At 37.0% G+C, this 24,971-nt stretch overlaps 1 protein-coding gene across 1 annotated transcript in view; it reads right to left on the reverse strand.

The window, feature by feature from the left end:
* The window catches only part of cdh13 (cadherin 13, H-cadherin (heart)), a 491,247-nt gene extending 466,539 nt beyond the window's left edge, over nucleotides 1-24,708 (reverse strand). The window contains exon 1 of the mRNA XM_073850194.1: nucleotides 24,524-24,708. Within this exon, the coding sequence (XP_073706295.1) occupies nucleotides 24,524-24,568 (45 nt within the window). The 5' untranslated portion in view covers nucleotides 24,569-24,708. The remainder of the gene's footprint in view (nucleotides 1-24,523) is intronic.
* Between the last annotated feature and the right edge of the window lie 263 nt (nucleotides 24,709-24,971).

A 24,971-nucleotide genomic window follows, 5' to 3' on the forward strand; every position in this document is an offset into this window, starting at 1 on the left:
AAAGGCACTTTAAAGACTCAATATTTAGTTTTTTTAGCCAAATATTGCCCTATCCTAATAAACCATGCATCAATGGAAAGCTTATTTATTCAACAATTTTCAAAGTTTTTCTTGTATTAAATGAAATAAACATCTATTACAAACACATTCCATCATTGATCTAATTAATGCACTTTGGTATTGCTTAATTTGTGAGGAATACATGCAATTCTGCCTTAGAAATTGCATCAGGAATGTCTAGGATGCCTTAAAATGCAATGTCTTGAAAGACATAAATGTATTTTAATGATCACAAGTGATTTTACCCCTACAAGACACGCTTGCAGGTAAGTACTGCTATTTTCTCCTGTGACTCTAATTTCTTATCTCTCATGGTTGAGTATATTGTTGTTTAGCTCGCTTGGAGACACAAATATAAAGTGAAAAGAGCTTCAAAGTCTCTCTCTAATAAAGCACAGCTCAGAGTGGAAGCCTTTGCTCTCAGGCTATGCAGAAAGCTTCTTTTTGCCATAGAAACCAAGAGCACAGTGCGTGAACTGGACAGGTGGGCACCACCATACAATGATTACAGAGGTCAGCGAGAACGTTGGAGTGGGAGGATGGAGAGACTGGAGGACAACAAAAAGGCAGTGAAAATGAGGAGCGAGACGCAAGTGTTAAGAACATTCACAAGAGTGGGTGGTTTTGGCAGAACATGGCTTATTAAAAATGCCAGGGGAAACGACATCGAAGGGGGAATTGAGATAATTGATTTATTTTTGGATATGCATTTTTTTATTTTTTTTTTGCTATAGAGTGTAACAGTTAGAGAGATGATGGACTCTAATTGGCAGGCAGTCAAAAACATACTTGTTGTAGGAGCTTTTATAGACGTCAAATTGACACCAATGCATGTCAGTGTTTTAGGGAGCTTCTTTTATATTTTATAAGTAGTGTCAACTCTTCGCTTTTTTATTTTAAAGCAAAAAGGCTGTATTGCACATTAGTGTCACATCATTTGATCTATTTTTAAACTACAGTCCGTATACACTCAGACGTTTTCTTTTCAGTGTGGCATTACTTCTGAGAATTTATGTTGACCTCATGAAGGATGCATGCAAAAAGCTCAAGGGAAAATCTTCAATCGTAATTTATATGCCAAAGACGTACACATCACCTTGGTTACTGCTTGCAGTCTCATTTCCATAAGACAGTCTTTTATCCATATAGATATATGTTTTTATTGCTCCATGTGTTTTTCTCAAAGCTTACTGGAAAACCATGAGCTTACATTTTTGAGAAGTCACCTTCAGGAAGAGCTTCGCTCTTCATTTGCTGTCTACTCCGCTCACATTTTCTTCTTTAAAATCAAAGACTTTCCAGTCTACAGCTTTGCTACAATGTGACACACATTACAGTAAGTGTCCGTGAAGAGGCTAAGTGTTGTTGGTTTATATTCCTCTCGCCGTCTAATACGGGACTCAAGGGACTGGAGCTCAAACTTGGCTGCAGAGAGACGCTAAAAACCCAGACACACTCCAGACTCTCTTACAGTCTAATCAGCAATCCCCTTGGACTGTCCTTTCACACTGGCCTAACTCTGTAACACGCTCTCTTTCTGTTTTCCCCAACACGTACACACACAAGATTCACCTTAGCTGACCTCCTCTCTGGGATTGGAGGGTAACTGTCTCCCTGTGGATTTCCGTTGCTCTTTCCCAGCGGCCAGAAGTCTCATCAAACCTCAGAGACCCCATCTAGCTGTCTTTCTGCCCCTGCTGTCTTCCTGCTTACAAACACCAGGATTTCTCTTGGATGTGTTTGCGCTGTCTTGTCTTTTTCCAGACACAAGCATTTGAAGGAGTGCCGCAGGGTTCTGAACCCGGTCCCTTTAGAATTTCTCTGACGGATCCCTCAAGCACCTTTTCCTAGTAAACAGACACTCTTGAGAGCTACTAGGAAAACCCCAAGCGAATACTATTGGATATCTGACTCCAAACTTGAACTTGTTGGCAACATCATGATATCTCAGCAATTCATTCAAAAATGAATTTCACTCATACAGTTGTGTTGTAATTTAAATAAATAAATAATAAAAAACGGGTTCAAAATAATAATAATAAACAGAGCAATTCTAATAGAGTCCTCGCACTGCAGTCAAATTGCATCAAATCCATTTATTGTTAGTAGCCGTAGTAGTAGTGGTAATAGTATTAAAAGGTTTGTTGTAATTTATGATAATAATAGGATTCATTCAGTTATTATTATTGTTGTTGTTATAATCCTTATTATAAAAAATTAAGATTTTTAGCAATATTCCAGTACTCCACTCTTGAGTACCACACAAACGTATGAACATTCTCAGATATTAACAACCTATATCTTTATTGCATAGCCAACTACAGTAATTCATGGAAAAAATAAAAAAAGGTAATTGCGACTCTTTATCTCACAACTTTTTTTCTCAGAATTGTGAGATATAAAATTTAGAATTGCGAGTTATAAAGTCAGAATTGTGAGTTATAAAGTCAGAATTGCAAGATAAAGTCTGAATTGTGGGATATAAACTCACAATTGCAACTTTTTATCTCACAATTCTGACTTTTTCTCAGAATTGCATAATATAAACTCAGAATTGTGAGTTATAAAGTCAGATTTACGAGTTATAAAGTAAGAATTGTGAGTTATAAAGTCAGAATTGCAAGATAAAGTCAGAATTGCGTGAATTAAACTCACAGTTGCGAGTTATAAAGTCAGAATTGCGAGATATAAAGTCAGAATTGTGAGATATTAACTCGCAATTGTGAGAAAAAAAGTAAATTCTCACTATATCTTCTCACTGTATCTTTTTTCTTAGAATTGTGAGATATAAACTCAATTTTGAGTCAAAGATTATATCTCGTAATTGTGATTTTTCCCCCCCCCCCACAAAACTGCGAGTTATTGTGAGTTATGTTTCACAATTCTGACTTATAACTTGCAATTGTGTTTATATCTTGCAAAAAAGTCAAAATTGCGAAATAAAAAAGTCACAATTACCTTTATTATTCTCTATTCAGGGGTGGAAACAGGTTTCCATAGTAATTCCCTCACGTTTCCTCTAGCTAATTTTAATTTTAATCAGTCAGCGCAATTTCTGGAAATGTAAACATCCAAAGTCATTTTAGTTCAACCAATGCACATCTCTCTTTCTCTCTCAGCCCAGATTTCTGCATGAAGGCCCTTCTATAACAGCAGCGGAAACTGGTAGAATACTGAGTCTTTATGCAGCCACGCACCAACTCAAACACGAGTGTGATTTGTTATTCCCTGTGGCGGGGCTGACTATTAGCCCTGTGCTCCTGTTGTTGCGATAAAAACCACAGCAGAAAACAATAACGAGAACGGAACATCAAACAGCAGCGCGTTTTTTTTTTTTTTTTTTTTGCTTTAATCTCCCTTCTCAAAAACATTTGAAAAAGATGACAGTGAGGGGTGCTGTCTCAATCAGTGCATTTACATTCCATTCCTCTTGCAGCAAAAGACACAGTTGGATTAGCAACTAATCCATTTCAGTTATGCTAACTTGATGACTCCACTTATGTGATTTTAGTCAAAGCATCGAATTTGCATTCTGCTAAAAATGCATTAGGAATAGCCACCGTGTCACCTGGGAGACTGGTAATGGCACAAGAAATAAAGCCTATTATAGTAATTGTATGGTTGTCCATCTCATAGTCAATCATTCTAGAGAGTCTTACATTCTTATAATTTGAAGTAACAGATTCAGTCATATCAGTGCAAATTGAAGCTGAAAATATTAAATTAAGGCTAGCATTGATATAAAGGTTTTATGTGACATTCCATTTATTAAAAAAATGGGGGCAAAATATCAGAAACCATCCAATCTTCCAATAAAATGCAGGGTTGTGTAATTACAAAAGAACTACAAAAGAAAAGTTTGTGAAGAATGTTGAATGTTGGCTTGATAAGGCCTTGTTTGTCAGTTTTGATGGATGAATACTGACTTTTTCCCAACCCCGATAGTAAGTCAGAGTTAAAAAGATGGATTTAGCAGTCCAACACAGCTAACAGTCTTCTGAGAACTAATACATCCTTCAAACTTTATCTTTGTCTTGTTGGTCAACCATAAAACCAAAAGAAATCAACAGAAGGCCTGAGGAAAAAGCATTATTGACTAAATGTATCTCTCTCTTTGAAAACAAATGCAATGGGCTTTGAAATCCGACACAGCATCAGCAACATTTCCCCTCACAGCTTATGTGGTCAAAATGCTTTGGATATCTAATCAACACTGTAAGTGATGAGTGAAATATAGATGGAAATCATGACTAAAGATGAATAAAAATAATCAATGTGGAGGCCTTATTACAACACCATAATGATGAAAGAACTGTATACCTCATTTGGGCTTTGGAAGCCTTCCCAGAAACACCTTTGCTATGTAAATATGGCAAATCTGTGCAGGATTTTTTCTAATCTCTGTGCTAACACTTAATAAATAGCCAGGTAAATCACTTGGAAGAAGAGACGTAAACTACACTCTTAAAAATAAAGGTTCTTTATTGGCATTGATGGTTCTACGAAGAGCCTTGAACATCTATGAAACCTTTCAAATGCAGAAAAGGTTCTTTCGATTTATAAAATGTTCTTTAAAATGGTTCTTTTAAGAACTGTTCACTAAAGGGTTCTTTGGAAAACCAAAAATGCTTCTTCTATGGCATGACTGGAAAAACACCCTTTTGGAACCTTTATTTTTAAGAGTGTAAAGTAAGGTGGAAAAAATGAAACCAGTTTTGGAGAAATGTGGATTTTTGACTAATATTTTGGACAGAAATGACCTAAATGATGGATTTGTTTTTTACAAACACACAGTTTTTCACTTTGCCAAACGCTAATGGATGGATTGGAGACTTATGGACTACTTGTGAATTATTGTTTTGTTTTTATCAGCAGTTTGGACTCTCATTCTGACGGCATCCATTCACGTCACATTGTGATGTAATGCTAAACAAACTCATCTACATGTTAGCCTGAGGGTGAGTCAATCCTGGGTGAACTATTTCTTTAAAGCTTTTCTTCCCCCTCACCATAGCCATTACTCTTTTATTTAAACACTTTTTGTGTGACAAGGTTCCAATCAGAAGTCAAAATGTCCCCAATTGCTGCTTTTTTGTGCTTAGGTAAAGAGTTGCACATGGATTTATTTCAATGCTGTCACTTGTATGCTTGCCTCCGGGCAGTATGTATAAATGACCTTTTTCCAACTCTAAAAAAGAAAGGAAAAATGAAGGAATGGTCAGGCTATTTCTTTTCCCCTCTAGCTCTTACTTTAACTTCCAAACAGTTAGAGAAAGTCCAGACTACCCTTTTAATAACCATCCCATCGTCTGCGATATAAATATTCATTGGCTTCACCAGATTGTCTTCCACTCCGTATAGGTAAGATGGAAGGTAAATCTGTGGCTGAGAGATGTGCCTGTCAGGAACCATTGCAGAGCCACAATTCACCTTCCCCCAATCAAGCCTTGTGCATATCACCTGCAGGCGGTCGTACTGGAGAAATATTCCCTCTGTATAACCTCTGCCTTTTTTTCTTGCTTCTTTTTTCTCCATGCATTCAGTATATTACACTTACAAAAATCCACAGTCATACCAAAGTATTTTTGTACATATAATATGGAAATGCTGTGGTTTTCTTTGGAGTAACTTGGAGTACCAGGTATTTTATGGTACAGGAAATCGATTTAAATAAATTAATAAATACAGTGCAATACAGTTAAGGTATAAAATTTACATCCCCTTTTCAGAATCTGCAAAATGTTAATAATTTTACCAAAATAAGAGGGATCATACAAAATGAGCATTATTGTTTATTTGTACTGACCTGAATAAGATATTTCACATAAAAGATGTTTACATATAGTACACAAGAGAAAATATATGAAAAATGACCCAGTTCAAAAGTTAATACTGTGTTTTAAGAGCTGGGGGTTTTTGAAGATCAGGGTAAATTTCACTTATTTTGTCTTCTGGGAAACATGTAACTATCTTCTGTAGCTTTTGAAGGGCAGTACTACATAAAAAAAAGATATTTAGGCAACATAAGAAAAATGTACAAATCTCCATTCTGTTGTTTTCAGTTTTCACCCCCAACTCTTAATGCATCGCTTTTCCTTCTGGAGCATGAGTGAGCATTTGAGTCTTCTGAAATAGTTGCATATGAGTCCCTCAGATCAATCTCAAAATCATACACTCTTTGTTGGAAAGGGTTCTAATACACAACAATACTGGAAAACCAAAGAATTTGTGGGACCTGAAGGATTTTTCTGAAGAACAGCAGGCAGTTTAACTGTTCAGGACAAACAAAAGATTCATGAACAACTATCACTAACCAAAACACAGCTGTGGATCATTCAGGTAAGAACACAGTATTAAGAATCGAGGGGATGTGAATTTTTGAACGGGGTAATTTTTTATAAATTCGACTATCATTTTCTCTTGTGGACTATATGTAAACATCTTTTATGTGAATTATCTTATTTAGGTCATTACTAAATAAACAATTGCATGCATTTTGCATAACCCCTCTTTTAATATAAATAACATTTAGCAGATTCTGAAAGGGTGATATAAACTTTTGACCTCAACTGTATGTAATACATTAGTATGTAATAAAATATGCCATTTCTCCAAGTATTTTTGGAAATGGTTATCTATGTTTTTACCTACATCCACATACACCTGCGCTAATTGTAAAGGAGCAACTCTGGACATAAAAAATGCAGATACGAAAGAAAACCTGCAAGAATGATCCTCTTTTTTGGAGTAATGCTGTGGCTCAGTTTCTTGGGATGGCGAAGTGGAATCCAGAGGCGTTTAATGAAAACACACAGGAACGTGACCTCTCAGCTACACGCAAACACGGTTGAGTAAACAGGTCATTAAGAAAATAAAGCAACTTTCTTCATTCTGTCAGGCGCTGGAGCGAGGGATTAATGGCCATGGAGTAGGCGCAGTCACAGACACTGTTCACACAAGCCTAAAAATAACAGCTACAGACATCTAGAGAATCTCTCACCCTGGACATGTTTAATGGCCATTGTTTCTGCTGCATTAAGCTACATGGGCTAAAGTGGCTCCAAAATGTCTCCTCAGCAATTAGGAGACTATGGATTCCATGAGCAACAACTTGGTCTAGCCCCAGTCCAAAGCAACTGGGCAAAATGCTTTTCTGAATACACATTTATCACATAAGCCAATTAAAGAAAGGATGCCAGATTTGGCTACATATGATATAGTGATCAGTGTTGTTATTGTTAATTAAAACATTTTTGTTGTTGTTGTTGTTGCTGTTGTTTTTCAAAAAAGATCAAAAATTATAAATGTGGCCTTGGGAACTACCTGAAGGATTGTAAATGTATGTTTAAGTACTAAAATTTAAATTAGGCCACCCGAAATAAAAATGAATAGAAATATTAAACAAAAAAAAGAAAAAAAGCACATCATTACTAATAGTTAAAAAAAATGAAGTGATGCATCAAAGTAAATGTGCAATATGTTTCTAAAATTTAATTGGACCAGTGGATGGGTCCTCATGTCTATTAAACAAGTCTAATTCTGGCTCAACCAATAGCATGAGTCTAGGGTGGAACCAACTGTTTGACTTAAAGGAATAGTTCACCCAAAAAAGAAAACGTTTACAAATGGCAGTGAATGGGTGATTTTCAATGGTCCAAACTGGCCAATTGCATCCATCCATAATAAAAAATTGGTACATTTGGCTTCGGGGAGTTAATAAGGGCCTCCTGAAGCAAATCAATGCATTTTTGTAAGAAAAATAAATATATTTAAAACTCTACAAACCATAATTTCAAGCTTCTACTAACTGGCTTGCATATACAGAAGAGAGTGGCGTTCCAGCCAAATGGCGTAGGATGGCTTTAGGGTGAGTAAATTTCAGGGTAATTTTCATTTTTTGGGTAAAATGTCCCTTTAATGGAAGACAGGGTTGACAACAGAAAGTGCAATAGAAGATTTTGGAGACAATCATTTTTGAGTTCCACCAGTGGAGCAAAAATTGCACCTTTTACAATGCAACTGTCTTCACAATTTTTAAATGTCATCTCCTCTCTAACATCCCCAAAAAATACGTAATAATAACAGCCATGACACACAATATGTCTCTCATTATTACTGATTTTTAATTACACATACAAGTGCTTTTGCAGTTGCTCCACTTAATCCAAATTCATTAAGAGATACCAAAAATACAGCCAACGGATGAAAGTGCCACAAACACATGCCCACATTCACCCACACGCAGATTCTGCCTGTAAAACTCAACAGGGAGCTGAGGGTCACAAACAACAGGGCGTACGATGACGGCTGGAAATGCCACTGGCACAATCTCAATTTTAAAAAAGGCACACGATGACAGCTGTGTCATTACTTGGTCACTTCAGGACACAATCACCAGCCAACATACCCTACCAGAGCCATTCGGTGGGTGGTACAACAGCTGTGTTGCCCCTAGATACTTTATTTGGAAAGAAACAAAATGTTCTTTGAGCAGATTCAAATTCAGAGTTGTTCCTTCCTCATTTTTTACGTGTTGAAAGGATGTCAGTAGGGTACGATGGCTCAGAGGGGAATGTCTGTCACCACTGCAGAAATCTGCAGTTTGGTACAGTGTCTGAAAGACACGAGAATGCAGAACAAGGTTTAATTGGAAGAGATTAATGCAAAATTGAGATGACAGAAGCTTGTGCTCGTGAAGCATACGGTGAAAGTGTTCACTTCGTTGATCAAATGTGGAAAATCGGAAACTAAGCATTGCGGTTACAACCTGGCAAAGTTTAATTGCCGGCAATACAAGAATTCGCACATCCATCTGCGCGAGGCTAAATTAGTTACTGAGTTCATTGTTTGAAGATGTGCTATGAAGGTTAACTTTCACTCTTTCTGACAATCAGCCCCGTATTTGCCTTGTTAAGCAAACAGGACCCTTTGGCATTTCAATGAGAATTGGGTGAGGATGATATTCCGTTCCCTGCCGGGCTGTCCGTCCCGTATTCTATTAGCATCATGACACACCAAATTATCTCCTATTGATTCAGTCGAAACGCAGAAGGATAAACAATCTCGGACGCTTGGGCAAATTGATGGTTTGTGTATTTTGCGAGTCTTATAAGTTGACATAGGCCGTGACACATGCCATTCGTACCGCCAGAGCGAGATGGAGAGATGCTGCTAACCGTCTAGCTTCTGTGACGCATGGACAGTATGATAGCTGGCAAAAAGAGAGCTGAGGATCAGCCTGTCCATGTGGGTCCAAAGGAGCGTAAAATTGCGTCCAGCAAAGCGTGTAGGATATGACAGCCAGGACATGAAATTCTAATGAAAACCAAATCTAATGTAATGCATATTTTCAGGAATCCCACCTACACAATCTAAACTTTGCAGATGGGCTTGCTCAAACCAGATAATCACATGTGAGTCTAAAGGGAAACAGTGAGGAAAATTTGAAAAACAATGTCAAATATTGCACGCTGCAAATACGTGTTCAGAGTCTATTTATATGAGAATTCTGAGAATTGTAGAGACCAAATTCCCTCACAAGGATAGTAAAACCTGAAATTTTTGACACTGTGGGGACAAAATCTCAGTCTGCATAAGTATAACAGCTTATAAATCAATACTAAATTGTTTTCTTTGGTATATCGCCAAACATGTTTGGCCACTTGATGCAATCAATGTCTCCAATCAACAAAAAAGTCACCCAATCAACAGTTTTTTAATACTGTAGCACAATATAGTCCATTTTGTTTGCATTGCCAGTCCACAAGAGAAAATAATATTTGAATTTAGAAAAAATACCTTTTAAAAGTTTACATACACTTGATGCACTGATGCATTAAGAGCCAGGGGTGTAAACTTTTGAACAGAATTAAAAATGTCTACATTTTTCTTATTTTGCCTAAATATCATATTTTTTTCATTTAGTACTGCTCTTCAGAAGCTACAAAAGATACTTGCATGTTCCCCAGAAGACAAAATAAGTTTCCTTCTGAAGCATTAATGAGCGTTTGAACCTCCCTCAGTTGTCCTCAGTGTGAAAAAAATGGATCTCAAAATCATACGGTCATTGCTGGAAAGTCTGTGACCTGAAGGATTTTTCTGAAGAACAGTGGGCAGTTTAACTGTTCAGGACAAACAAGGGACTCGTGAACAACTATTACTCAACAAAAAAAAAAAAACACACACAATTGTGAATCATTCAGGTAACAACACAGTATTTAGAATCAAGTTTTATGTGAAATATCTTATTCATGTCAGTACTAAATAAAAAATACCATCCATTTTGTATGATCCCTTTTATTTTGGTAAATGAATTAACATTTTGCAGATTTTGCAAGGTGTATGTCAACATTTGACTTTTGCTATATAGTATATACCATGCAAAATATACTCTAGTGTCTGAATTTCAGAAGGATAGAGCTTTTTTTTTTTTTTTACATGAAAGCATTAGCCATTTTCCAGTACCAGAAATTGCATTTCAAACTAGCTAGCTGTAGCATGTCTAAAATATTGAAATGCAGCAAGAATGATAAATGTAAAGATTATATAAATAAATAAAAAAATGAAATAAGAAACTCTAATCTTGAAGCAATCGTTTCAATCTATGGTCCATTAAATAAAATCAATAGTACATATAACTAGAACTCTTTAATGAGTCTTTACATTAAAGCATCCTCCATTTAAGATCGCAGCTTCCTTTTAATAGGAACATTTGTTTTCCACACTAGATATGTGTGAAGTTCAGGCGATCTTAATTTGCACTTCAGTAGTAGTGATGTCTGATTCATCAAGCGAAAACAAAGGATTCTTTGTTCTTGTCACTTGTTTACCCATCAGTAAAAACAGAGAAGTGTCTGAAGTATGCAGACAGAGTCCTTACTTTAATACGTTATTAAAAGTACATCCATTCTACTTTATTTCAAGGTCTAATGAGGCCTTCACAGTGCTGTCAGCCCTTTCAAAACTTCTGATTATAAAGCCTTAGCAGAAATTAATCTGTGCCTCTGGGGACTTTGTGTCACTTGGTTGAAGACATAAAGAGACAGATGCACAGAGAAAGAAGAAGTATGTGGAGGAAAGACACTGCACCATGCTGTGTGTGCATGTGGGTGACAGGTTAAGAGGATGAGGGCCAATTCGCCTGACACCCAACTACAGAAACACACATTTGAAAGTGTCTGTATGTTCCCTTTCAACCATCCACAACAACAGCAGCCTTTTCCCAAAAATAGCCTCGCAAAGCCGCTTAAACACAGATTTTTTTGATACGCTAATCGACAAACGCTCACTGCCACATCAGCATCATGCCAGTTTTCCTCATGGAGCAGAAAAGGTTGCTCGGGATAGAGGATTTGTCTTCTTTTCTTAGAAATGCATCAAAGGAGGTTGGGTCTTTATGAGAGAGAAGCTTAGAGCTCAGAACACAGTGTAGGGTGTTTCATTCTCTCCAATTATGAAACATGAAACATTTCTTCTACTTTTCACTTCTAATGTATGTGCAGATCTGCAAACATTGATATACTAAACATGCTTATAAATCAGAAAGCATGACTATATGGACTTCATCATAATTATCCACCTTTATCTTCCTGCAAGAGTGGGGATGGCCATTTGTCAATTTTATGGGTCTGCTTTCCGGCCTCATCTGTGTCCAGCTATTTTTAGCTGTACAAAACAGATTTGCTGCCTGATATTGCAAATTGGTGTGTCTTACCATACTATTTTAACATAATATCTTACTTATGAGCACACTAGTTTGTAGTGCACACAGTTTTACCGCTTACTTCACGTTGTAAATTGATGGGTTTTTTTATTTATCTACAAGCTCAAGCCATGACATATCAATCTTATGTTGGTGACATAGTTTTATATTATATGAATTTGCAGGTCAGAGTTTACCAAACTTGTTCTCTGGAATGCAGCGAATAATAATGGAATAATGTGTATAAACGCCCTGGTGAAAAAAACAGCTAAAACCAGCCTAGGCTGGTTGGCTGGTTTTAGCTGGTCAACCAGCCTGGTTTTAGCTGGTCATAGCTGGGAGGCAGGCTGGTTTTAGAGGGGTTTTGGCCATTTTTCCAGCCTGGCCAGGCTGGTCAGGCTGGTCTTAGCTGGTCAGGCTGGGAAACCACCAGCTAAAACCAGCCTGACCAGCCTGGCCAGGCTGGGAGACCAGCTAAAACCAGCCATTTCCAGCTTAAACCAGCTAAGACCAGCCAACCAGCCTAGGCTGGTTTTAGCTGTTTTTTTCAGCAGGGCGGACGTCAATAGAACAAAAAGTTTGTGACCGGCCCTTCATGCGATTCACGGAATTGACTAGACAGGTGATTTTTAACATATTAGGCATACAATTACAATACGATAAGTGAATATTTTAAAATCTTCATATTTATACAGTGTTTTCATGATGTGTCATCAATCAGCCATAACAAACAAAAAGCGCTTGTGGTTGGCCAAACTGAACCAGGATTTTCAGAGCAAGAATCTTTCCTGCTCATTAAGTCCTTCTCTATATGATTTAGCAGTTTTTTTCCGTGGTTTAGACATTAAAAATGATCAGAACAATGTATTCAGTAGTACATTAACCATGCAATCAATGCCGTTGTTTACATCTGAGTTTCGGCAATTTGGCCGCATATCCGGGTAACTGACCAAATCGCGATGTAAGTGCAAAGTTTTACTTTTCTTATTTTTTCCTTTACATCATTTGAATTCCTTTACATCAAAACAAAAAATGTTTCATAGTTACGGCTTTGACGTGACTGAACTGTAAGCTAAATGTTAGATGAAGATTTAAGAACAATAATTTTAAAAAAGTGCTTAGCTGTAGTATACTTGACTTGCTGTGCTGAACAAATAGCTAAAGAGGTGACTAAATTTGCTCATTGTTGTACAACTCATGCACACTATTCAGTAACACCATGAAGAAAAAAACTCAAGAATGAGGCATTGATTGCATTTACAGCAAGGCAGTTGAACCTTAGCCCTCAGAAGAAGAGACAAGCCTTGAAAAAAAGCTCATTCTTCTTACTCAACAGCTCCATCAAGTACAATAAATCTGAAAGTCGATCTTACAGTGACTCTAACAAAGGCCATCAAGTCAGGTGCACTGAACACCTGCTGATCATCTTCTAAACAAATACATTGCTTCATCAACATTCTTACAGAACACTGGCAAACAAAGGCACTCACGCTCACCTGTCGTTGTTTTTTTGGTGTGGCAGACAGTGTCCCTTCAGAATTGCTGGCAGTATATCGCCATCTATATGGTGGGAGTGAGAACTGCTGGTGTCGGGAGTGGGGGTTGGGAGAGGAGATTGCAAGGCAGAGATTGATTTGCCCTCTCTCAGATGTGGCACTTAGCTGGGGCGATCTGCTGTGAATCACGGCAAATTAAAGAAAACAGAGCGAGCCACGCTTTGGAAATAAGCGCAGGAAAGAGAGCAAGAGCAAAAGAGAGCGCAAGCTGTGGAACCTGATGTCCCTTCACGTCTCTGCCGGTTACCTAAGTCCTGTCTGAGACACGGCTCTAGAGAAGGGGAGAAAGGTGTTAGTCACAGCCCAGCTGAGGTTCAGGCTCTCCCTTCAGGCATGTGTGAGTCATACAGGGAGGAGATCAATGCAAAAGAAGAAAATAAAGGATTACAGTCAAGGTAGAGTTTAGTCGGCTGATTTGATCTTCCGCAGTCAATGCAAAAACAGCAACGAGCCAAGATGAAGCAGATCAAAGCGTTCAATATCACCGTCCAATTAGATTATGTGAGGAGGAAAGCAATCAATCATTTTAGATAGGGAGGACTTTTATGAAACAGATTTTAAGGGAAACATATTTTCTAAATCAACTAGTCAGTGGGAACATGTTTTGAATGACTAGTCGATTAATCGTTTTTAAAGAAGAACTGAATGATTAGGCTGGTTTTAGGTTCACCTGACCCCGATTGGAAGTTTATATAAGACACGTTCAGCTAAGTGGAGTGCAATCGACTGGAACAGAAACCAGCAGTCTGTACTTGTTATTTTTAAAAGTTAGACTATTTTTAGCTTGACTCAAGCTGTTTAAAAAAGGTGGGATGCAAAAACAGCACAAAAAGCAACAAAACGACCAGGGTTGTGTTCCCCAAAATCATCGTTAGCCAACTATGCTTGCAAGTTCCGTCGTTACCAACATAGTTCAATGATTCGGTGTTTTCCGAAACCACAGTTCAAACGAACATTCGCAAACAGCGTCTCAAACTTACTTGGTTGGAACTACAGCTCTTAACCTGTGGTTAGAAGCGTAGTTTCTTGTTAGCAAGACATATGGGCAGTATAAGCCAACATGCAGTATAATCTATATCGTCCACTTAATTTAAATATAAATGTATTTTAATCTATGTATTTTTGTGCGTCCTTTAAAGTGCCGTTTTTGATAAGTGCGCAGGCGCATAAATGCCTAAGGGAACCCCGGAGTATGACGTAAGAGGGAACCCCCGATGAATCAAACATCAAATAAAGCGAAATGACAGGGACCACAAAAAGAGTAAATTAGTCATCAGGTGCCATGTTCAATATAGCTGCATTTTTGAGATCCCTAACCAGTTAAATATCCGAAGTTATTACTCGGTGACGTCATTAACAACAGCCCTACATTGTTGAACTAATCTGGTTCAAATTACAGAGATGCGACTGTGTTCAGAAAACAGTCGTGACTAGCTAGTTCGTTTCCACAACAATGCATCGTACTATGGAGGTTAACCAGCGAGTTACGTCTTTGTACGGGAAACGCACCCCAGAACGGCAGTGCTCTGAGGGAGAAGAATTTGGAGACCGTTTTTAAGAGGATTTTATGCTGCAAACAGACTAACAGGTAAAGCACAATATGCTTCTAGCATGCTAATATTCAGTTGAGGTCAAAAGTTTACATACAACTTGCAGAATCTGCTGAATGTTAATTTTTTTAGCAAAATAAAAAGCATCATACAAAATGCTTGTAATTTTTTTTAGCACGGACCTGAAGAAGATATTTCACATGAAAGATGTTTACATATAGTCCACAAGAGAAAATAATAGTTGAATTTATTAAAATTACTTTGTTCAAAAGTTTACATACACTTCCCTGCTGAAAAAAAAAACAGCTAAAACCAGCTTAGGTTGGTTGGCTGGTCTTAGTTGGTTTAAGATAGAAAGTAGCTGGTTTTAGCTGGTCTCCCAGTCTGGGTAGGCTGATCAGGCTGGTTTTAGCTGGTGGTCTCCCAGACTGAAAGTGGCCAAAACCCCTCCAAATCCAGCCTGCTGACCAGCTAAAACCAGCTAACCAGCCTAGGCTGGTTTTAGCTGTTTTTTTCAGCAGGGTTGATTATTAATACTGTGTCTTTTTGTGTTTTTTTTTTTTTTGCTTAGTGATAGTTGTTCATGAGTCCATTGTTTGTCCTTAACAGTTAAACTGCCTGCTGTTCTTCAGAAAAATCCTTCGGGTCCCGCAAATTATTTGTTTTTTCAGCATTTTTGTGTATTTGGACTCTTTCCAACAATGATTGTATGATCTTGAGATCCATCTGAGGGACTCATATGCAACTATTACAAACAGTTCAAACGCTCACTGATGCTTCAGAAGGAAACACGATTCATTAAGAGCCGAGTGGTGAAAACTTTTTTAATTTAAAAATCAGGGTAAGTTGAACTTATTTTGTCTTCTGGAAAACATGTAAGTATTTTCTGTAGCTTCTAAAGGGCAGTACTAAATGAAAACATATGATATTTAGGCAAAAGAAGAAAAATGTAGACATCTTCATTCTGTTCAAAAGTTTTCACCCCCCAGCTCTTAATGCATTGTTTTTCCTTCTGGAGCATCAGTGAGCGTTCTCAATTCGCAATGCATTTTTATTTATTTATCCCAACCCTATAATGTATATACACACGAACACACACCTTCCTGGCACTAAACCTTCGAACAGTATAAAAATTTGGCATCCATACAACTTTTCGCTTGAGCAAGAAAATTGCTCATGTCAACACAATATTTTAGAGCAGAGCACATCTAGACGTCAAAGATATCATTTTCATGACTTTTCTCAGTCTAAAAAACATTTTCACCTGATATATTCAATTTTGACCAGGAGATTCACATTTATGTGCATAAATAAGAATATTTTTAACCATTCACAGGTTAAATTTTGTCTTACCACAGAGATGAAATGGAGCTTGAACTATGAAAGACGGAAAGATCAAAACAGCGGTGGTCAGGACTGCAGGGCACATCCTGTCTGCTTATCACAAATCAGATCCCTGTCTTCCATTTATCTCTGTTCCTGTCATCAATCATAGCCAACAACATGCATCTTTCTAAAGAAACACGCACACACACTGGAGAACACCTTGCTGTTATGCTGCCATTACTCCTACCATTACTATTCTCTGGGTCCCCTTTAATACACAAGGAATTGTGCCGCATAAGCATCTACAGATAAACACGTATCATGTTTACCGTGACATTCGGCTGTTCTTGCTGTGAAATCTGTGTACATGTGCATGTCTCTGATACAAATCCCCATATTGCCTCCGGCTCCACAGGTCACCATGCACAACAAACACACAGCGTCAGACGAACGCCACACAGATACTATTCAATTAATTACTGCTTCCAACTAGTGAGTTGGAAATCCAGTGTCACAGATAAAGCCGTCCGTGTTTAGAGCATGAGTCACTGCAATTATATTTGGATTGGCTAATGCAGGCCATGCCGTCTGGGTGGTTTTAGATATTCTGAAAAAAAAGATTCCAGCAGTAATTGACTATGAATCAATATGCAAATACGGGAATATTATATAAAATTTCCACATCCCTCAGAGGGACGAAGTGGTCCAGGGACGTTGCGCAGGCCTGGCATGCCACACGGTGTGTTTGAGAAGTGGATTAGAAGATCCAGGCTTTTGAGGCTCTCTTCGCAATTATCTGCCTGACGGAGGGATGATCTATGCAAACAGAGAGGAGATAGACAGGGAAAGAGAGAAAGAAGGGCGCTTGGGATGGATAGAGAGTTGTGAAACAAGAGGACTGACGATGTGAGATCTCTTTTTGCTAAATCAACGCTTGGGGACTCTAAGCAACTCTTGCACTCAAAAACGGAGCAAACTTGAACACAAGGGAGCTTTCATTCTCCCCAGATTGTCGCTGTCTCTAAATCAGTTATATTCAGAATAATGAGTTGGAATTGCTGATATGGTCTTGGTTAAAATGAACGAGCAGCTCTGGGACATATCGTTTTCTTTTATTTCCATCTTTGTTTTTATCTCAAAAACGGATAGTTCAGCCAAAAATGAAAATTTTGTCATCATTTATTCGCCCTCATGCTGGTACAAATCTATTACTTTCATTCTTTTGACACAAAACACACAAATGGATACTTTGAAGAATATTATGGTCACTGGGGCGGTACCCTTTTAAAAAGTATTAATATGTGACCCTGGACCACAAAACCAGTCATAAGGGTCATTTTTTTGAAACTGAGATTTATACAACATCTGAAAGCTGAACAAATGTGACTCTGGACCACAAAACCTCTTAAAGGAGTAGTTCACTTACCGTAAATATATCAAAACGTAATTTTTGATTAGTAATATGCATTAAGAAGAACTTCATTTGGATACTTTAGAGGCGATTTTCTCAATATTTAGATTTTTTTGCACCCTCAGATTCCAGATTTTCAAATAGTTGTATCTTGTCCAAATATTGTCCTAACAAACCATACATCAATGGAAAGCTTATTTATTCAGCTTTCAGATGGCATATAAATCTCAATTTCAAAAAAATATGACTGGTTTTGTGGTCCAAGGACACAAATAAGCTTTCCATTGATGTATGGTTTGTTAGGATAGGACTATATTTGGCAGAGATGCAATTATTTGAAAATCTGCAATATGAGGATGCAAAAAAAAAAAATCTAAATATTGAAAAAATCGCCTTTAAAGTTATTTTGGTTAAGGTTTTGTAGTCCAGAGTCACATATGTACCTTTAAGTTACTATTATGTTCCATCTAGGGTTAAAAAGGGTACAAACAATGTGTTTTTAGGCTTTTGTACCATGTGTACAGGTGTTGTCAGGACCCAAAATGATGAAATATCATCAGAAGCATCAGAAAACGATCATAAAATAATTCAAATGATGCATGTATTAAATTACAGGTCTCCACTGTAGCATGAAATATGGTACTGCAAGATGACATTTGGCCAAGAGACACAGGAAGCAATGACATTTGATGGACATCTGATATCACTGATATCAAACCTGACAGGTGGCATGTAACAGTGCCATATTTGATTGCAGAGATTCAAAAGCAGTATGAAATGCAACAAAAATGGTCAGAAAGCTGGTGAATTTGAAGATTTTCACAGTGTAAATAGTCAAAACATCCACTCAACAAACTCTTTATACATAATTTTGACCACATGGCTAATTTGCTCATGTCGTTCTTCATCTTCGGAACACAAATAAAGATATTTTTGATGAAATCTGAGAGCTTTCTGTGCCTGCATAGACAGCAACGTAGCTACCATGTTCAAGGCCCAGAAAGGTTGTAAGGACATTGAAATTGTTGAATAAAGTTGTTTTTTAAGTTTGTTTGTTTGTTTTCCTTTGCGCACAAAAGGTATTCTTGTAGCTTGATAACATTACGGTTGAACCACTGATGTCACATGGACTATTTTAATGATGTCTTTACTACCTTTCTGGGCCTTGAACATGGTAGTTGCTGTCTATGCAGTCAAAAAAGCTCTTGGATTTCATTCAAAAAATCTTAATTTGTTTTCTGAAGATGAACAAAGGTCTTACGGGTTTGGAATGATATGAGAGTAATTAACGACAGAATTTTCATTTTGGTGTGAACTGTCCCTTTAAGATATACAGTAAGTCCAAACGGCCAACGTGTATAGCATTTATCTGTAAGCAAGTATTTATGAGTATCTTCAATATTTTTACAGTCTAAGTTAGAGAATCTAACTTCCCCAGAGTTTGAGGCCCAGAAAGCTGAACAAATATTTCCACTCTGATATGTTTTTACATTGCTCAAAACTTTTGACTTCAGCACCTACTCCACAACAAACTGGCTACACATAAGTACAAACACACAAATTCGTGCCTTAACTATAAATCTACAACATGCTCTGCTTCCGCTCTCAAAAAGCCAAGTGAAATGCTGGAGGTCAGCAGGCCTTGACCTGTAAGACTCAAGACAATCACAAAACCACCACAAGAATCTTTCCATAATCACAGATTTTTCATCAACAGCTATAACTCACAAGCATACACAACATATCTACCACAAAAGAACTGCACAAATAAGGTGAAATCAAACCTAACCTATGCAGCAAAAGTGGTGACCTTGGTAGAGGATGAGTAGCGAGTAGAAAAAAGGGTCGACACAGGGAGCGATCCATTCAGATCCACTGCAGTGCTAATGACTGGGTGCTCTCATTATCTCCATCATTACCAGACCTTCATTTACCGTATTGTGCTCAACAGCTAGTGTGCGAATTAATCAAGATTTCTCACTCTGGTAAGACAAGCTTCCTCCTAATGGCACACTTCAAAGATGAAAGCACAAGTCACAGTACAGTCCATCTGCAAGGTTAAATACAAACCAGACCTCCCAAATTCTCTTTGCACTTCAGTACGAGGTTAGCTAAAGGCATCGCGAGGACCAGACATTCAAGTTAGTGGCAGCGGTTCGTCCCTGCTGGTGGATGCAGTAACGACACCATTCTGCAGTCGCCATATATTTTTTTATACTTTACATTATAATGTTCTAACAGCGGAACTAATTTAATTATGATTTTTAAACTTTTTTTTTTTTTTTGACAAGACTGTTATATATAGAAGTTTAGTAATATAGAAGTTTTATATCAACTATTTATTGGTTAAAAGCCATAAAATGAAAACAATAACAAGCTAATCATTATTGGCCAGAATTTAAATGTTGTTGCATCCCAGTCTTATTTTACTATTATTGAAGTAGTATTATGTTATTTATTAATATTTCGAATTAGCTATTATTTTTATATTTTCAGTTTTCATTTTAATTTATTTAATTTGTGTGCTTTTTTTCTTTCTAAAATTTGGCCAGAATTAAAATATTGTTGCATCCTAGAAAGTATTATTTACTATTATTTAAATATTATTATGATATTTATTCATATTTAAAATTAGCTTTTTTTAGGAATATTTTTTAGTTTTTATTTTAGTTTCTTTAATTTGTGGGCTTTTGTCATTTTTCTTTTGTCAATTCTCTCTCTCTCTCTCTAAAAATTGTCCAGAATTTAAACATTGTTGCATCCCCTTCAGTGTTATTTTACTATTATTTAAATACTATTATAGTATTTATTAATATATCTTTTATATTTTCATTTAATTTGTGTGTTTTTTACATTTTTATTAGTATTTTTTTTTCAAAAAATTGAATGAATTTAAATATTGTTGCATCCCAGATATGGTATTATGGCTTTTATTTTATATTTTTTAGTTTTCATTTTAATTTATTTAACTTGTGTGATTTTGTCATTTTTATTAGTTTTTATTTTTCTAAAATGCCGAAATTGGCCAAAATTTCAATATTGTTGCATCACAGTGTTATTTTACTATTATTTAAATACTATTATAGTATTTATTAATATTTCAAAAAAATTTTGGTTAGCTTTTGTCATTTTTATTAATCAATTAATTTATTTATTTTTTGCTTTTTTTAAATTGGTCAGAATTTATATATTGTTACATCCCAGGCAGTGTTATGTTACTATAATTTAAATACTATTATGATATTTCAAATTAAATTTTATATTTTCAGTTTTCATTTTTATTTATTTAATTTGTGTGCTTTTGTAATTTTTATTTGTATTTATTTTTTTGCTTTTTTTTAATTGGCCAGAATTGAAATATTGCATCCAAGAAAGTGTTATGTTACTATTATTTAAACACTATTATGGTATTTATTAATATTTTAAATTACCTTTTATTTTTATGTTTTCAGTTTTCATTTTAATTTACTTCATTTGTGTGCTTTTGTTATGTTTATTAGTTTTTGGTTTCTAAAAATTGGCCAGAATTTAAATGCTGTTGCATCCCCCACAGAGTTATTTTACTATAAATTAAATACTATTATGGTATTTATAAATATTTTAAATTAGCTTTTCAGTTTTCCTTTTAATGTATTTAATTTGAGTGGTTTGGCATTTTTATTAGGGTTTTTCTTTCCTAAAAAAAAATTGCTTTAGCAGTATTTAAGTATTCTTATATCACTTACATTTTAAAATACCTTTTATTGTTTATATTTTTATTTTATATTTTTATGTACTTTGCGCTTTTCCATTTTTTATCACTTTTAGTTTTTAAAAAATAGTACTAATACATTTCATTTTGTAATTTTAGTACTTTATTTCAACTAATTAAAACAATTTTGCATTGTTTATTTAGGCAAAACAAATGTTTTTCACTTTTAATGAACAAAGTAAAACTGTTACATGAATGGACCTACATCAAAATATTTGTTATTTCTCACTTTGGAAAAAAAAAGCGTCTATTAAGAAGTCTTGTAAAACCAATTCAACCCTTCCAACCTAATTTATTAATTTCACTGCTGAGGAAACCATGCAAACGCAGCATAATGCATTTAAAGTAATGCTAATGTAAAATGAAGGACTCAACAGAGCACATTAAAAGGAAAACTCCTAAATATTTAAGGCTCTTTGCATTTTGACATGAAAATGCAAATTTGAAGTAAAAATCTCAAGCAACAGGGTTGCTGCTTCCCCTTGCCATTCGCCAGGAAGGAATGCTATATATACATTCACTCTGTAGCTAGTGATGAGCACGCTAGACACAGAGAGTGGACACAGCTGAAGCCAGCCCTTCTGCATGACTGCCTTTAGGCTTTGCGACTAAAGGGAATGTGTGATTTTGTGTGTGTGTGCAAGTGTGCGTTATGCCCTGGCTGAAGCGATGTGCACCTGTTACCCTTGCAATAAATAGAAATGACACCAGCCTAAAGCAGCGCCTCTTTCTCTCATTAAGACTGATGAATCACAGGAGTAACACGTAAGTGCCAGCGAAGTCATCAAACGCACACCATCCATGTCGCACCGCAAGGTCATCAAAGGGGGAAAGTGATGCAGATAGCAATTCAAAAGCGTTCCGTGTGGCCTATACAAGATTTAAAGCCAATACAGACATCCTGGAGCGAACAACATCCTCTCCAAACTTTAAATGGCCGCACTGACTTATCTATTACCTGAGATATTGGACCGCATGTTCCATCCCAAAGAACCCTCGCCACTTAGGGAGCTTACAGCAAGCGAGGGAAATTATTTTCCCTTCCACTTCCCGCTCTCTTTTTCCATTTTCTAACGCCGTGCTGGGGGAAACTGGGTAAATAGATAAGTAAATAAAATAAAACACAAAAGCAATGGGGGAGAGAGAGCAAAAGATAAATGTCTGCACCTCGCGGGTACGCCACGCTTATTCTGAATCATTGCAGCGACTCGCGACTGCTTAACGTTTCATTTTGGAAACAGGGATTTATAGAGGAGGGGAATTCGCAGGCTCCGATACGCAAGGGAAACTTGGCGCCCTACCTGCGAGACTATAAATAAGATCCTTCTCACTTGATCACACACGGAGCCAGAGAGGAAAAAAGGGATTTCGCACTGATGGCCAGGTAGACAGTGATGGTGAGAGCATAATATGAGGCTATAATCTATTTAAAGTAGTTTATTGCATAGGGGAGCCAAACACACAACATGCTTACAATAAATTGTTAAAAAGAACGTGCTGTAATCTGCCCAGACTCCCTGAAGATTCAGAGCATTGCTTCACAACTATAAAAGCCCAAGCTTCTAGCTTCTGAGAAGAGCTGAAACGTGACTAACGCCTAATAAGTGTTATTAATAAGTGCACAATGATAGCTCTCTCAAAGTTCTCAAGGATAAAGAGTCTTTTTTTAACCGGCGCACAAAGCCTGAAGCTTTCTGTGTGATAAACAAGAGACGTGTTTAAATTAAGCGCTGAATAATGCATGTAGCACATGCTGAGGGCATGCAAAGTTATAAATCACCTCACATACTACTCACTAATCTATAATAACGTTTGTCTAACTGAAAACGTCCATCAAATGCATATTATCTTCCATTTGAGGACCACACTTAATGCGTTTGAGCAAATAATGGCATTTAATCTGTGAGAGGAAGAACCACCACCACGACACCTGTTGTTCATTATCCTGTACAAGGAATTAACTCTACAGCAATGGCTTACAAATGAGCCATCAACATTTTTAACGCTGGAGGCCATAATGTCTCCTTCACCCCCCAAGTCACTATGTAGTCCACATGCAAAGAACATGACAATATTAACTGTCCATTAGCATTAACAGCCTCAGGTGAATGTACCAATCGAAATGCGAAGATCTAAATCACTTTAGGAAGGACAAATGTTAAACTGACAAAGGAGATAGTTAATAGTTGGTGCAAGAAGATCTCTAGAGGCTGGTTAGCCATCTACAACGTCCACATAGCAAGCTCGACCACTTCATGCTTAGTTTGCTGCCTATCCAAGCTTGTTGTTAAGTCAAAGACTTCAAATGCATCGATTTACTTCACAGTGAACGTGCTGCCGTCCTTATTCGCTAATTTTAATAATCTTAGTTTGTTTACCCATCTCTTTCAAGTGATAAACGATTAGAGAAAGACGCTTACAATCACTCATGCATTTTGGTTGTTTATTAATATTCATTGGTTTCGTTTGTTTCATTTGAATAAAGCGTCTCTTTAGTCGTAAATCGCTTGTTTGGTTACTATTCGTTGATCTTGTTTATTTGTGCTCTCTAGTGAACGGATAATGAATTTATCATTAATTGTTTATTTGTTCGTTTATGGCTTATTTAGTTATTTAGTCAAATGCCTGGATAGACGCTGTTTTAGTCCTGAATCGTTTATTTGTTCGCTCATTTAGGGATTCTTTGCCGTCTTTAGTGAATGGAGAAGGGCTCCGTGAGTCAGCCCGTCGTGTGAATGTCTCCTGATGAAGGGAGCCAAAGGAGCGCTCAACTTCAGAGCTGAGCGGAATATAGATGCGATCTGAGACTGAGTTTGCTCGTGATTTGCACCCACCTGAACCCAGTGCATTAGACTGAATCGCACGAACGGACTGGAGTAAACGTGCAACGCGTTAGAGACATAGCCACTGTGATAAATAAATAAATAGAAGTGACTAACATGTTAGATTAAGCTGCACTGATCTCTATTCTGCTTGTCGTGGCATTCAGCTATAACTAAGTATCATCTCAGTGCAACTCCTTTCGCTTAGCGAGTTGTGAAAACGTGCAATGCGCTCACAAATTAATTTCACAGTTTTCCCTACACTAAATTAATGCAAAATAAACCTAATAACCAGCTCGAGCGATATTCCTGGACATAACGGAATGAAGAAAGCTCCCGCGCCTACCTGGGAAACGAGGAATGCGATGAAAATGCGGGTTCCGAACTCCATGGTCTCAGATCAGTGGGAATAATGTTCAAAACAAGATGCTGGTCGGACCAGCGCTGTTCATAATTCCAGAGTCGCGGGAGTAAAGCCCCTCTGCCTCGAGCTGCCAACTTCCCAAATAGAACTGCAGCCTCGTGAGCAGAGCATTGGAGTCCACCACCAATAGATTTATAGAGGGGGGTGTTTCTTCTTTGACGCTCGCATGAACCTGACATGCTCGCAGTGATGCTCAAGTAATGGTCTCAGCATCCTTGCATTGCGTTTCTTCATCTTCGCCGGATTTCAAACTTTCTGTTTGGAAAGACGAACAGAGAATTAAGAGTTGCAAATAGGGCGGTATATTGGACATTTTCACAGTTAATGGAAACGGTATTGTAGAATAATCAGGCATGCATAGTTCCACAGG

The sequence above is a fragment of the Garra rufa genome, chromosome 11, assembly GCF_049309525.1.
Source record: "Garra rufa chromosome 11, GarRuf1.0, whole genome shotgun sequence".
NCBI classification, from domain to species: Eukaryota; Metazoa; Chordata; class Actinopteri; order Cypriniformes; family Cyprinidae; genus Garra; species Garra rufa.